General features: G+C 44.6%; 1 protein-coding gene across 1 annotated transcript in view; it reads left to right on the top strand.

Annotated features, from left to right (window-relative positions):
• The window catches only part of DNER (delta/notch like EGF repeat containing), a 254,998-nt gene that overhangs the window by 122,954 nt on the left and 116,829 nt on the right, over positions 1 to 15,215 (top strand). The window contains exon 5 of the mRNA XM_090269254.1: positions 4,995 to 5,140. Within this exon, the coding sequence (XP_090125380.1) occupies positions 4,995 to 5,140 (146 nt within the window). The remainder of the gene's footprint in view (positions 1 to 4,994; positions 5,141 to 15,215) is intronic.

Here is a 15,215-nt window from a genome sequence, read left to right as displayed (position 1 = left end):
CCCCAACTCTGTCTCCTACTTGGTGCTCAATGAACACCTGCTGTATGTCGAATGAATGAGCCTGACTCTCCCTGCACCCCTATTCTGTCCCCCATCCCAGCCCACTGCTACTGTACCAGCTCTTGCGCATGGAATGCGTGGTCTGTCCATTTAGGGTGACTCAGTGTATCAGCCTCATCATCACAATCGTAGACTTAGGATGTACACAGTTATGATTTAAACAAATGTTTTCTTCCATGAAAAATTTTAAAGAACCCTAATGTACATTTGTTGTGGTTGCAATAAGGACAATATGGCCCAGCAAACAAGAAGATGATAAAATGTCCTTTTCCAATAAAAAGTGCAAGAGTCCCTGAAGCAGTTGATGGAAGGCCTTTGTTTTCTTGTCTTCATTTTTGTTTTACTTGCTTTTCTGTGTTAATGTTTCATTTCCTCCCATCTCATGCCGTTTCTAGCCTACGATTTGGTTTTCTTTTCCCTTTTCCCTGCCTAGTCTTCCTCCCTCCCTTCCTCTCCTGCCTTCTTTCTCCCCTTTCTTTGATAAATGTCCTCTGTTGCTTTTAATTTAAATGAGGCTTTAGTTGGAGCAAGCTCCCTGCCTTCTCTGTAGTGTCAGTGCTTTGGCTTTTGAAAAGACCGTAGAGAATGCAGGGGTTGACAAAACACACACTAAAATGTCTCTGTAGAGAGAACCAGCATGTCACCCTCAGCCCTGCTTTCCTAGATTTTGTCTTCAGTTGGCCAGCTGGCCTGTGGATCTTAGAATTCTGAATACTAGGGGAAGCTTTTCTATCAAGTCCTGCATCAGGAATTATGTTGTATGTATTGGTATTGTACCACTGAGGAAGAGAAAAACAGTGGCCATTTGCTCTGCATTTCTTCTAAGTGTGTTAGGTGAGTCCGTTGGTTTGAGTATTGGGTCAAAAAACGACACCCGCTTTTCAACAACGCTCAAATGACCACTTGTCATGCCCCAAAGAACTCCTTTCTTTAAAAGATCAATTCTGTTTTATTTCATACCCTTCCTGCTGTCCCTCCGTAAAGGACACAGTTCCTGATCTTGGCGTGTGGGATGGGCCGAGGGCTCCTTGGCTCTGCCCCCGCTGCAGGGTGCTGAAAGTTACGGTGGACGGTGTTACTTTCCTTCATGAGGAACTCTGAGCACTTTCCCTTAGACGTGGCCAAAGGGAGGTGGAGGCAACTTACTGAAATTATACTCTGACCGGAAGGAGCCGCCAGGCACTGTTCTCGTAGTGTGAACGGTATGTTGCCAAAAATAACATGCTTATCCTGTTGACTCACTTTGGGAGATTAGGTGACAGAATTAGGAATTACGTAGGCATGTGTGACATGCTGTTGTAAAGATTTATTTCTTTAATTGTTTACCAAAAGATTTTAAGGCCAAAATACTCACAATCTTATTAAGCAAATAAATCTAATACAGAAACCTTTACCAGAGTTGTATCCAAGAACTTGAGACCTGTGATGAGGAGAGACTATAAGTACTGTCTAAATAATCACAGAGTCACCAGAATTTAAAAAAATAGATGTATAAAATGTGCTTTCCAGGGCTCACCTGCATACTTCTAATTCAAGGTGATTGTTACCTTAATAGTAATATTACCTATATGACTTAGATGACTTTTTCTACCAGACCAGGGGTTCTGAACCAGAGGCATGTGTCAGAATTATGAAGGATGTCTTTTTTCAAAAACCTACCCGCCAGGGGCCCATCTGAGACTGTTGATTTTCAATTGTTTGTATTGGAAATTGGAAACATTTACTTGGAAAAAGTTCCCACAAAATTATGAAGCTTCTGGTTTCAAAACAGTCTCAGGACCACTAATTACTCTTAACTAAAAGTTGGCATGACAGAAACTAAGGGTGATGCCTCTTTGTAACCTTAGCATTTAATACGGTTCCTGGTGTGTAGGTGCGAGCTCAGTAAATGATTCATTGAGGAAATGGAAGCAAATTATCTAGAAAACTATACTGTATATATTTTTACATCATCCATTTGAATTTCCACCAGCTACATCCATTTAATAACTGAATAGAATTTAAAAAATAACCTTTGGAGGGAGGTCTCTTCTACAGAATTACAAAGCATTATGTGGTCTAAATAATTAGTAAGTAGACAGATGATACAGATTTTAGCACTAATGTGAAAGTAGAGAGTGCAGCAAGAGTGTGAAAAACACTTTTATAATTACTGATATCTAATTTACCTTATTATTCATGTGAAAATGTCTTTTCAAATAAGAACTCTGGTAGCACCCCAGCATTGTACCAGGCTTAGTTTGCCTATCAAGGTTAATTACAAACTGATGAGCAATTATTTCTTTAATAAACTGGAATTTATGCATCCAGGTAATTGCTGTTCTTTCATGTTGGATGACAAGACCTTCTGGAAACTCCTCTTTGGGAATTGCCTTTGCTCCTTGCCAGCTCTCTAAGACTTATCCCTTGCCATCCATGAAGCTTCGGTGAAGGTGGTATGACCAGAAACCATTCAAGCCATAAACTAATCGGACTTGTGTGTGCTAGTATAGGAGGTCTGTCCAGAAGGCATCCAGCCAGTAATGTGAAAAATAGAGATGTTTATTGAAGAAGATACAAGATACAAGAAACATTGTTCCTAGGACAATGACACCCCAGTTGCCTTCAAAGCAGGCACCTTGGGACCTCACACAGTTCTCACAATTGCCATCAGCCTCCCCCTTATATTTTCCTGAATCTCTTCAATGATCTGTAATCTCTTCCCTTTCAAAGGTGATTTTAGTTTTGGAAAAAGCCAGAAATCGCAGGGCAGCAAATCTGGATTGTAGTGGGGCTGAGTCACCTGGGTGATTTGATGTTTCACCAAAAAACTCTGCATGAGATGCGATGCATGAGCAGGCACATTTTTGTGATGAAGCTGCCAGTCACCAGCTGCCCATAGCTATGGCCTTCTGAATCATCCATATAGTTTCCATGGAGGAGTGTTCAAGCTTAACACAAAACTTGATGCAGATTTATTGCTTTACTTGCTCAGTCACTTTGAATGTGATGGCCACACAGCACACATGCTCACTCAGTGGTGTCTACCGCCCCCACTGACTAGTACAGTGAAGTCGTCATTGTTCATGCATGTGCATTCCAGTCTGCTCTCCTTGGCAGCCTGGTTACATTGATGTTGCACAAACTGTTCTCATTATGTTAACAATGGCTGGGCTTTTTATGGACAGACCTCATATGCTTGATCCCAGATGGACTGGTTGAACTCAGAGGAACTGGAAATATGAAGAAAAGCTCATGATTAAGGTGGATCTGCGCTAGCATATGGAAGAAAGAGGCGTGTCCCAGACAAAGGGGGCACCGTGGAAATGTTTGTAGAGACGGGGTGAGCAGGACATGTGGAGGTGGTAGGGAGGAGGTGTGTGGTCTCTACCCAGTGTAGGGCCCTGTGGGAGGAAGTAGAAAACTGCAGAGGAGGTGCTTTTGCCCAAACCGTCCTATTCCTTCTGTCGTAAAGCCAGTTTGCCACGAAGTTTTCAGTGGAAAATCTTAGGAAGAAAGCAGCTAGTCTCTGTGGATGTACAATACCACTCTGAGTCGGACCTGCCGTACCTGTCTTCACGGAGACACCAAGAGACACGGTCCTCTCCTTCCAAACTGGAAGTTGAGGTGTGTCTTCACTTCACTCTGAGTTGCATGAATTTTCCATCATAACCTAGGTGCTTGTGAGCTGAATTAAATCTTTTGCTCTGTTTTGAACCTGTCTTCTGCCTGTGAAAATTACCTCTTGCATTAATATAAGACTTTGTACTTGGCAGATTCTTGGTCTCTGATGTCCCTCAGGACATGAGCAGTCGGTGACCATGTTGCCATTGTCTGAGACCATCTCACTTCATGCCTGTGTCCAGCTGTAATCATAAAAAGCACCCTGTTCTGATCTGTAAAGAGTCCCCATTTTGATAATAAATTTGACAGTCTCCCTAATTTGGGGCCGTTATCCTTACTTGAGACAGAAGAATGTTGGAGCTTAGAGAGGCATGACTGTCTGGAATTCTTTCACCACCTTGCCTGGAGCACTTTTTATGGGTAGTGCCAGAGTCTTCTCCTGAATGACAAAGGTGTTAATTATAACTTATTTTGAAATTAAAGGTTATACATAAGTAAATGAAAATTCTTGTTAGAAAAAGAGACACTCTCTTAGTGAAATAATCGTATCATCGATACAGAGTACTTATAGTATTTATTTCTTCATTCCAGTTGGAAGCTGTATTTATTTCATATTTATTGCTACCTACTATCTATCATTAGCTACACTAGACAAAGACCATTGAACGATGAATATGACACATTGATGATACTGCAATCAAATTCAACTACGATTGCCATATAATATTAGGCAGTTAAAACCACATAACTTGAGTTAATATTGTGTAGCCAGCTTGGTGACCAAGTAAGCTATTCAGTGACAAACCCAGAGTAGAACATGGACCCGAATTGCATGCCCGCCTATGAAGGCACTGAGAGCCGCGTGGGCAGGCTGGTAATGGGGGTCGGCCTTGGGAGCTGTGTAGTGCTGGGACCACCCCAAGTAGCCAGGGGGAAGAAGAGTTGGGAGATACAGGCAGACGGGCTCCTGGGAGAAGATGGGTTTACTCAGAGAAGTTGACCTCTAATATGTTAGAGCAGGGATGAACTTGAGAGACAGAGTGGCCCCCAGAGGACAAGAGCAGGAACAGAGCAAAGGGCTGTCAGCTGATGACTGCAGTGATGGCCACCCCTCTTTGTTGACCTTGGGTGTTTCTCATGATGCCTGGTACAGGTGGCCTGTCCAGAAGGCCTGAGGTCGGAGTGGCCGCTGTATGCACTTCATTCTTTGGCCTAACTCCATGTGTTTCGTTTTGTTCGCCAGACTCAAAAACTGCCTAAACTAAACTTGTAGTCTTGTAAAAAGAATGTTGGGAAAACTTCACATGTGCTCTTGTTCCATTTTCTTTCAGGTTTCGTGAACAATTCTGTTACTAAATCCATTGTGGCTTTACGCTTGACTCTGGTGGTAAAGACCAGCACCTGTGTTCCGGCAGAGGGCCGTGCAGATGACTTGGAATGTTCCGGAAAAGGAATATGCACCACGAAGCCATCAGAGGTAAGGAGACCCTGGGTAGCTTTAAAAATATATATATATTTATACAAGTGTATTAAAAAATCCCTTCCCCACATTTCCGGTTTCAATTGTATATTAATGTGCAACACACAGAGATATAAAGCTCCATATGGTTTTTAAAGTCATTATAATAAGTTTGTGCAGTGTTAGCCCTTCTTGCTTTGGTATGAAGTAGAGATTTCGAGAGAAGTCATCATCAGGTCTGGTAGCAGAATGAAGGCAAATGGAAGAAAGAAAAGGTAAGCACAGAATCATGGACATCCCAGTTATTACAGAATTCCCGCCTTAGACTTTTCATTTCCCTTGTGCTATCAACACTTACAGAAGTGAAAATAAGTGTCCATCAGTAGATGAGTGGATAACAAAGCTGTGGTACATTTACACAACAGAATACTACTCGGCCATAAAAAAGGAGAAAATCTTACCTTTTGTGATAACGTGGGTGGACTGGGAAACTATGCTAAGTGAAATAAGCCAGTCAGAAAAAGACAAGTACCATAAGATCTCACTTTCAGGTGGATTCTAATCAACAAAATAATTTAACGAACAAAATAGAAGCAGAAACATAGACACAGAGAACAGATGGACAGCTGTCGGAGGGGAGGGGGGTTGGGTGGCTGGGTGCAAAAAGTGAAGGGATTAAGCAAAAAAAATATGTGTATATGACACATAGAAGCAGACAACAGTGCGGTGACACCCAGAGGGAATGGGGGTGGGGGAGGTGGAAGTGGGCAGAAAGGTGATAGATGGGGAAGAGGAGAGACTTGACTTTGGGGGGTGGGTGCATGATGCACCTTGCAGATGATGTTTTCCTGAGTTGTGCACTCGAAACCTGGATGATTTTATGGACCAACGTCAACCCCAATAAATTCAATTAAAAAAATAATAAGAGAAGGAACAGAGAAGAGGCAGGGATGAGGAGGCCGACGTTATTTCTGATTTTTGTGGACCAGCACCATCAACACTATGGAAGACCTGACTCTTGTTCCCCATCTGCTTTAGTGGCTCAGTTCCCAGGGCCAGGGGCCAGGTGGCTGGGGGCAGGGGCTGAGTGCAGTTTTTCCTGCTCCTTTTCTGGTTAGTGATGGGTCCGGGCGTCAGACCCCCACAGGGCCACAGCAGCTGCTGAGGCCAGCTGCCATCAGTCTAGGGCTCCCTTAAGGCGCAGGCAGGCGGGCCCCGCCCCACCTGAGCGTGCCAGGAGAAGGAGACTCTACTCATTACCAGGGGCCTGTTCCATCAGGGCACATCCACTCCTACCACCTGCTGTTTCTGTGTCCGGCATCCTTGCCTCAGTTTCCCTCTCCCCAGCGCTACGCATATTCCCGTTGGGGTTTATGGTAAGTGAAAGTGGGTCCCACAACAGAAAAAGAGTGTGTTGTGTTTCAGACCAATCTGAAGGGTAGCGCTTTGGTGACGCCTCCTTGTGGTAATGACAGCCCCTTCAGTAATAGTGGTGTGAACTTGGACAAGTGGAAGGAATGGAGTAAATGACCAAAGGGATGTTGGAACACTTTGCTTATGTCATCTTGGATCAGGGCAGAATGTTGTCAGCACCCAAGAAAGCAGCAGGAATAATAATTTCTGCTCAATCTTAGAAAAGGAACACAGATGTAAACCAAAGGCAAAGACAAAATCCCCGGGGGAGGGGAGAGTGCCTAGCGCAGAGCCGGGAGGCGAAGCATGAGGTTTCCTTTATGGAGCCGAGCCTGCCCTTGGGTCCGTCTCCTTCTGTCTCAGCCAGCGTGGACCCAGCACTTCCCTCTTTCTTGAGGGGCAGCTTCATTTATCAACTTAGTTTATGGAGGGGAAAGGCAGGACATTAGTATTTTTATGTGACGATCAGGGCTAGGGTACAGTCACTTGAGAAAAGATGAGGAAACAGTAGAAGAATGTTAGACCTTCCCAGTGAGGCTGCAAAGAAAAGGACATGTGGGTCTTCCCCAAATTCACTCTTACTCTTCCCAGTGAACGGTTCTGGGACCTGATCCGCCCTCACGCCAGTGAAATCGTACCAGTGAAAGAAATGTCTTCAGCAAGGCCCAGAGGGCTGTTCTCAGAAGTTTGGACTGACAAAGGGATTAAGATTCCTTGTGCGCTTTCTCGTATAATGGATGAGCGTTCTGGGGAAACTTTTCATCATCCTCCCCGTGTGATCCTAAGACATGTTGCCGGCATGCAGCCCGTACACGGGTCTCATCTTCATGAGCATTTAGCTGAGAGGCCCTGCCTGCTGGCTTAGAGGTGACTCATCGCAAAGGCGGAGCCAGTGGTTAGCACCTGGCAGGTCACTTGGAAAACCTTGCCAAAGCGCTTTGTGCTCCATGAAAAAATGACTCAAAAGCCTTCGTGAGGAATCCATGCTAATTTTAATAGATCATTGCGAAGAAAACATGTGTTCATTATGGGCACCAGCTCCTTGGCAATGTGCTGCATGCATTGCCCTGAGCTGACACCTGCTCTTTCTACTGCCACCTCCACGCTCCACACAAGTTGCTTCTAGGGTGTGGAGCCTCTGTTGTTGCTTATTTAGTCAAAGTCCTCATGTACCTTCAGTGAACTAAAAAAAATGATGGCCCGTCATTTATCTGAGCTGTCATAATTATCCCCGGTGACGGTACACAAGTGATGGGGCTGAAATTACCATGTCCTTTCATAGACTCAGCACCGGGTTATCTGGGAGAGAAGCGTCTGGAAGCCATGTTGGCAGTTCACGAAAAGACGGCAGGAGTTAAAACTGCTCTTGGCAGGAGTGGGGATGCGAAGGAGATTCTTTTCGTGTGTGTCTGCCTGACTTCCTGTCGCTTCTTGTGGTTCGATTTATTAGTCATTGGCTAACAAGAGAAGACTGTTATCATGAGCTTTGTCTCTTTTTACTCTTTCCTAAAATTAGAAGTTATACAGTCTAACCTGTCCGCGCGAGAATCCGCTCTACAGTACAAAACAGGAAGAACTAGACGGTGGTTTAATTTTTATTCTTGCTGAGCATTTCTGAAACCTTTTTATTAGATCACTCATCAAAACTAAAGCAATTCTGTTATTACCGCACTGCTCCCGTCCGGTAATGGGACTCATTTCTTCTCTGTCAGTTGTACCTTGGCGAGGGGACACTTCGCGGTTCCGAGCTCATGGGTAGTTTGTCATAAAGCTTAAGCTTGCTGTTCTTCAACCTCTCTCTCACTATCCTAGGAACGTCTTTTAAATGTTTACTATAGTTCCATACGGAGCTCTGTTTTTGAAAACTGCTTTTCTTACAAGGGATGACTCTACTTCTCTTTGAGCGTTATCACCAAAGTTGGCTGCTGCCTATTTGATGATTCCTTAATTATCTTAAAGGGGTGTTAGGGAGCTGCCCAGGCCTCCTGGCTGGTGTGGGCCTTAGTCTTCTTTAGATCCCGTTAGGTTCCATGGACCCTGTCTCTCAAGAGCAAGAGATGTGTATCAGTCAGGGTTCTTTAGAGAAACAGAACCAATAGGTGAAATTGATATGGTTTATTTGAAGGAATTGGCTAATTGTGGATCCACTCATTGTGGAGAGTCGTGAGTTCAAAATTTGACTGGGGAGGGGTGGCGGGCTGGAGAGTCAGGAAAGGGTTGCAGTTCAAGTCCAAAGACAGTCTGCTGGTGAACCAGGGAGAGCTGATGTTGCAGAGGAAGTGCAAAGACTGCTGGGAGGACTCCCTCTTGCCTTTGGCTCTATTCAGGCCTTCCGCTGATTGGCTGACGCCCACCCTCATTATGCAGGGCAATCTGCTTTACTCAGAGTCCACTGATTTACATGTAAATCTCATCCACAAACACCTGTATAGAAACATCCAGAATTACGTTTGACCAAATATCTAGGCACCGTGGCCCACCCAAGTTGACATATAAAATTGAGGATCGCAAGATTTTCTCTGTTTTCTCGCCAATTCATTGTTGCTCTCTTTCTTCTCAGTTGCATCTCTTGCCCACAGAAGTAAAGTTGTAGTTTTAAATTTTAGTTTGCCTAAGATTCCCCTGAGGCCCCTGACAGAAAGTCACATTCTAGGCCCCTCTCTCAGGGTACGATGCCTTCTGTTAGGCAGCCTGGTGATTCTGATGGAGAAGTAGACTGTGGACCATAATTCTGGAAATTATGTACGGAGGTCTCGGGAGCAGTGCCTATCATCTTCCCATTCCTGCTGGTTCCCTGAAGCAAATAACAACCTCTTTTATTCAGGATCTCACTGCTAATAAATTCAAGGTCATGTGGAACTAATGAAAAAAGACAAATGCTGTCAAGTGATATAATGGTTCAATACATATCCCCAAACTCTTTATTTGTTGGTTTCCACTGGGCTCAGGCCTCCATTCTCAGAAGGTTCCTTAGAAATCTCTCTAGCTCTCGCCTTAGGAATCCATCATCTGTAGGCCTATTGGATCAGATACTAGAGCTGACTACTCAGGCTGTGTTTTGAGAGAGAGGAGCTAGCATCACGCTGGGAGCCATTCCCAATTCCTTCTAGAGCCCGAGTCTTAATTCTGTCTCTAGGTGTGGGCCCGTACAGGAGAAAAGCACTAGTGTGTTGGGCTTTTGAAGATGCCTGACCTTCTATGACCTCCCTCTGGCTCTTGGAAATCAAAGGCTCAAGTTCTAGAAAGTCCTCATCTTCCTATGGCTGAGTTCTTCTGGTTGAGTTTGGCTTATTGGAAATAAATCACTGACCTGAAGTTGTTTTTTGCTCATCACTTGTTAATACCCACTGCCCTTGTTCTCCAGCCAATGCGATCTGGGCAGGCGACACTCTTCTTCCCCGGGCTTGCAGGAAATTCCGATTTCTGAGGTTTCTTTGTCCCCGATCTCATCCCCAGAGGAGAGAGACAAGCGTAGCATAAGCTGGGTGCGTGAGCTTCCAGCCTCAGCTCCTCCCACAATCCCTGCCGCCCCCTGGTCCCTCCCTCAGGTCTCTCTGGTTTTGCTCATGCTGTTCCTCCATCTGGAATCCTTAGCTGCCACACTGCCTGACCCCCACTCTCTGCCCCTGCCCTCCTGCCTTCCTAACTATATTTCACACTTAGCTCAAAATCTTCTTTCTTCCAGAAGCTGTCCCTAACCCCCTAGTGCAGACTCTCTCCTCTCAAACCCTGCTGCATTTTTTATTTTGCTCATGAGACACGTGACTATTGATGTATTCGTGTGCTTTTTTACATCCATTATTATGTGCACGCACCTCACCGCAGAGTTATTGCCTGTCAGGTGTCTGGTACTGGCTGAGGCTCTGGGGATACGCACTTGGTCAGATAAGATGTGGCCTTTGAGACGGAGTGGGAAGGCTGTGGGGGCAGGGTGCCGGACCAGCGCCTCGTAGTGATGTGGGCTGTGGGAGAGACTTGCAGGTATTTCCGCCAGCTCAGAGACACGTCCCTCTCAGAGGCGGGATCGCTCTGCTTCCCAGGGGAGTCTCAGAGGGTGAGTTTCTTGATGTCGTGATTTGTGCCTGGTTGCTTCTGCATCCATTGTAACAAACAGTGGAGTGCTGTCTGAATGGGAGATGCTGAAAAACTGTCTACGAACCAAATGAACAAAACAAACCAAAGAACAAAAACAGGATGGGACATCAGTTCTCTGGGTGTTGAGTTAGGTATGCAATTTAAGTTATATGACTTGTAATTATGTGAAGACCATGGTGAATTTAGTTTTAAAAAGTACTGAGTTGGAAAACAGTCTCTGATCTGAGGCGGTCTCCCAGACGGCATGACCCAGAATGCTGTAGGAGCTGTGGAGGACCACGTCAAACAAAATAGGTCAGAATAATTGGAACCAGTGGACTCCTTGATCTTATCCTCCTGTTGGTTGGAAACCTCTGCACAGTCTGCTTCGGGTCAGGCAGTAGCAGCAACATGCCGGAGGGCAGGAACGGATGTCTCGTTCTTTCACCCGTCACTCTGTCAGAGCTAACTTTTTGACTGTCATTCGTATGAACATAAAGGCCCTCACGAGACCTTGAAAGGGGACCGTGACCTGCTAACGTTGGAAGAAAGAAACGGGGTGGGAGGGTAGCAGAGGACACCCATCAAAGAATCAGGGACTCAGGAGGACGCTGTTCCATGTGGTGGTGGGGGGCAGTGTCCCCAGGGTTCTGCCTGCGCAGTGGAGGCTCTGTCCTGTAAGTAGGTAATGAGACACAGCAAGAGGTGGGCAGAGAGGAATCGTGGATGGAAAAGTACTGACGAACGGGGTCAGGGCGTTACAGACGAAAGAGACTCATTTATTCTATGAAATTGTTCTAAGGGTAGTTGGCAGTGGCGGGGGGGCTTTCTCTTGACTGAATAAAGAGCTTATTATTGATAATGCTCATTGTTCATTATAAACTTTGGAGCCAGAGAAGAGGTATCTTGGACGTAACACCAAAGCAAAGGTGTCTGAGGTACATGTGTTTGCTAATAAAAGAAGGGTGATCTCTCCCACAGATTTTACTTGTAGAAACTGCGTTGTGGACCTTTGAGGAAAAAATTACTTTTATAAGTAATAAAAATAGAACAATAATGATCAGAAACATAACCACAGAAATCAGAAAAGTAAGTGCAGCTCAGCGGTCACCCTTTCAATACAATCCCATCTAGGGTTTCATTGACTTGTCGGAATTATAGTTCTCAGTATTAATGTACTCTAAAACCCATGGTTGCCCTTATGTTATAGAGCAGGATGATCGCATCATTGCCTGCACACAAGTATGACAACATATATGTCATTTATTATAAATTACTTAAATAATTGTAAAATCATGTCACAAAGGATATCTATCTTGTCATCTTTCTATTCGGCACCAGCATGTTCCAGAAGGTTGAAATGTATCTCCCAAAGCAAACAGACAGTTGTAGAGGCGTTGACACTTGGTGGCCCTCCACATAGGGTGAGGATTATATCCCTGGTGACATTTCCAGGGTCATAGGGTTTCGAGATGAAGGTGATTTTGGAGACCTCTCTACCTATTTTATTTTCGACACAATTTATGCCCAAAGCCCAGGAGCTAATCTGTGGTAGGGACAGGACAAGAATGAAGGGCGATTTCTGGACATTTGTTCTTTGGCTCCTCTTGCTGGGTGACACTGTCCCTCCCACCCCACAGCATCCCTAGGAGGATGTTCAGCATCACAGCCAGCCTTTTTAAAAAAAATTATTTATTGTTTTTCTATTACAGTTGTCCCACTTCTCCCCTCATTGCTCCCTCTACCCCGTCCACCCCTTCTCCCAGTCAATCCGCACCCCGCTGTCCACGTCCATGGGTCATTTATACCAGTTCCTTGACTAGACCCTTCTTCTTCTTCCTCCCCACTTTCCCCCTCCCCCCTTCCCTCTGGTCACTGTCTGTCTGTTTCTACAGCCAGCTTTATTGCTTGTCATGCTTCACTGTTCCCTACAGGGAAGAGAAGGCACCAGCTAGAAACTTTTCAAATGATTTGACCTGATGGCATTGGACATGGCACATCCTCAGCTGCTACGTGCAGAGCCTGACCCAGAGGGTCACGGGTGGGGCCTGAAATGAGATGCCGGTGACACTGTGAAATGCTGTGGACATCAGACTAAGACATGAGAGGCCATGTTCTCAATACCTTGCAAAGAAACTTAGGAGATCGAGCAGCCGCTGTTCCGTGGCCTTCTCTAACATAAATTGTACTAGGAGATGAAGCTCTCTGGGACCCTCTTATTCTAAAGTTTGAGAAAATCACGGGAAATGAGTAACAGAGAGAAGATCCATGTCAGTCGCAGGCAGGCTTCTCCCTGGAGTTCAGAAATCGCTTTTTTTTGGATTAGGCTTTTCCCCAGTTTTACTGAGGTATAATGGGCCTATAACATTGCATAAGTTTATGGTGTACATTACGATTTAATATATGTAGAGATTGTGAAATGATCACCCTGGCACGAAGTTCAGTTACCACATATCACCTCATGTAGTTGCACGTTTCTTTTCTTGTGGTGGGAACTTTTAAGATCTACCATCTCAGCACCTTGTAAATGCACGATACGGTATTGTTACCTACAGACACCATGCTGTTTGTGCACAACAGCCCGGGACTCACACACTTCCAGTCATAACATAAATAAGTTCCAGAAACTGGTGTTTGCAGCCCCTGATTTTGTACTCGTTCCTTACAACTCTCAGACTTTACAAAGAGAGATGCTCGTTTTATCAGTCTGCATTGGAGACAGGTAGCTCTCATTCTGAGATTTCCATTAATAATTTTTAGAGCGCAGAAATAAGGCCGACTAGACACTGATGCCGGAGAGGAGAAGCTCCTCACTTGGAACTTGGTGGGCCTGCTTTCCTCTCCATAAAATACTTACCCCTGTGTCCTGATTTTAGTCCAGAAGCCAGCGAGCTTAGAGCGGCTGGGAATAACAGCTGGATGGCTTTGCCCATGGAGGGCGCCCCCTTCGGAATCCAGAAAGCGTCAGCAATGCTTTGCTCACACACACAGGAGTTGATTCCACTGGTCCCCCTGGACATTCATTTCTTCCTGCACATTCCCAGTCCCTTATTCAGCATCTGTGAGCACCGCTATGTGTCAGGCATGGGGCTTCACCCCAACAAGACACGGGTGAGGAAGACCACCTTGCTCCCTGCTCTCCTGATGTTGAAAGTCAAAACACTGGTACTGGAAGCCCTTGAACTTGACCTTCACCTGATGCCCAAAATCTCCTCTGAAACATTATCAACCTCTGCAGCCTTCCTTGGCCTCTAATCAAATATCTAGTCAATGACCAGTTGAGGCAGGTTGGTCTTTCTTTCAGATTTTTAGGAGGTGCGGGAAGACCTTTAAATGTTCCCCACCGTGGACTTCTGTTTTCTATAGCTGCTTCAAATACAGATTTAAAGGACAATTAAAAAAAAAAAAGTACAAATGGACTCATTTGTTTCCCTGAAGTCCAAGAGACTGGAGCTTTAGTGTGATTGTGGTATTCGCCTCTTCCTTCTGTGACATCCTCTGAGCTTTTAAGAATCAGTCTGACTTTGCGGCTTATCTTTCCGAGTTGTGCGGCATTTGGTACCCCAGACGGACCTGTTAGGTGCTACGGGGTAGCTCAGCGCAGCGCTCCCCAAACCGGACAGAAACTCCAGCAGACTCTGGGCACGTGTTACTAACGTGTCTAAGTGGCAGGCAGAGTTGGGGGCTTTCTTCACGGTGCTGATGACACCTATGCCCCTGCTGGTCACCCTTGGTGTCCAGAACTGGGTCCCCTTTTCTGATGCTGAGCTACAGACTCGTTTGCAGATTCGGCCGCTGGGTGTGGTGTTTGCAGTTTCATTTCCAGGACTCTTTGACCTCTGTGAGCCCTGTGGTTTCTGACTTTGTGGTTCAGAACTTCTTTGCATTTTTAAAAGTGATTGAGGTCCCCAAAGAGCTCTTGTTTATTGAGTTCCATCTATTGATATTTATTACATTAAATTAAAACTAAGGAGTTAAAAATATTTATTATTTATTTTAATTAATAAATCCATCGCCTATTAATAAAAATGACACCTTTTCAATGAAAAGTAGCTATATTTTCCAAAGCAACAATAATCTAGTGAGAAATGAGGTATTGTTTTCCTTTTTTTATGAATCTCTTTGGTACCTGGCTTCAAAGAAGACAGCTGGATTTTTACAGTTGTTTTTATAATTGATCTCTTGTGAGGAATTGTTTTGGTTTAAGTATAGGAAGAAAATTTAGCCTCTCACAGATATTCAGTTGGAGAAAGGAGAAGTGTTTAATAGCCTTTTCAGTTAATTGAGTATCTTGAAAATACTCCAAAACTTGACAAGTGGAATATTCATAAAGTTTAATTGAACGTGAAATCTGAAACCGTATCAATGATCTCTTGTACTCTGTTACATTAAAACCCATTGGTCTGTTTTCCATTTTGGATCTTTTACCGATGGATGGTTTTTATAATACCACACACTGGTCATTTGGAGAGTAATGGAGTTCTACAGAGCTTCCAAATATTGACACATTTCATTATATAATAACACACAAAAATCACATTGTGATTAATATCACCACCAATCTCATCAAAAATGTCTTTAAGGCTTGGCAGTCTGTCAAGCTCAT

This window comes from Furipterus horrens, unplaced genomic scaffold (genome assembly GCF_987537825.1).
Source record: "Furipterus horrens unplaced genomic scaffold, mFurHor1.1.pri manual_scaffold_1, whole genome shotgun sequence".
NCBI lineage: Eukaryota > Metazoa > Chordata > Mammalia > Chiroptera > Furipteridae > Furipterus > Furipterus horrens.
This window is presented reverse-complemented; position numbering and strand designations above follow the sequence as displayed.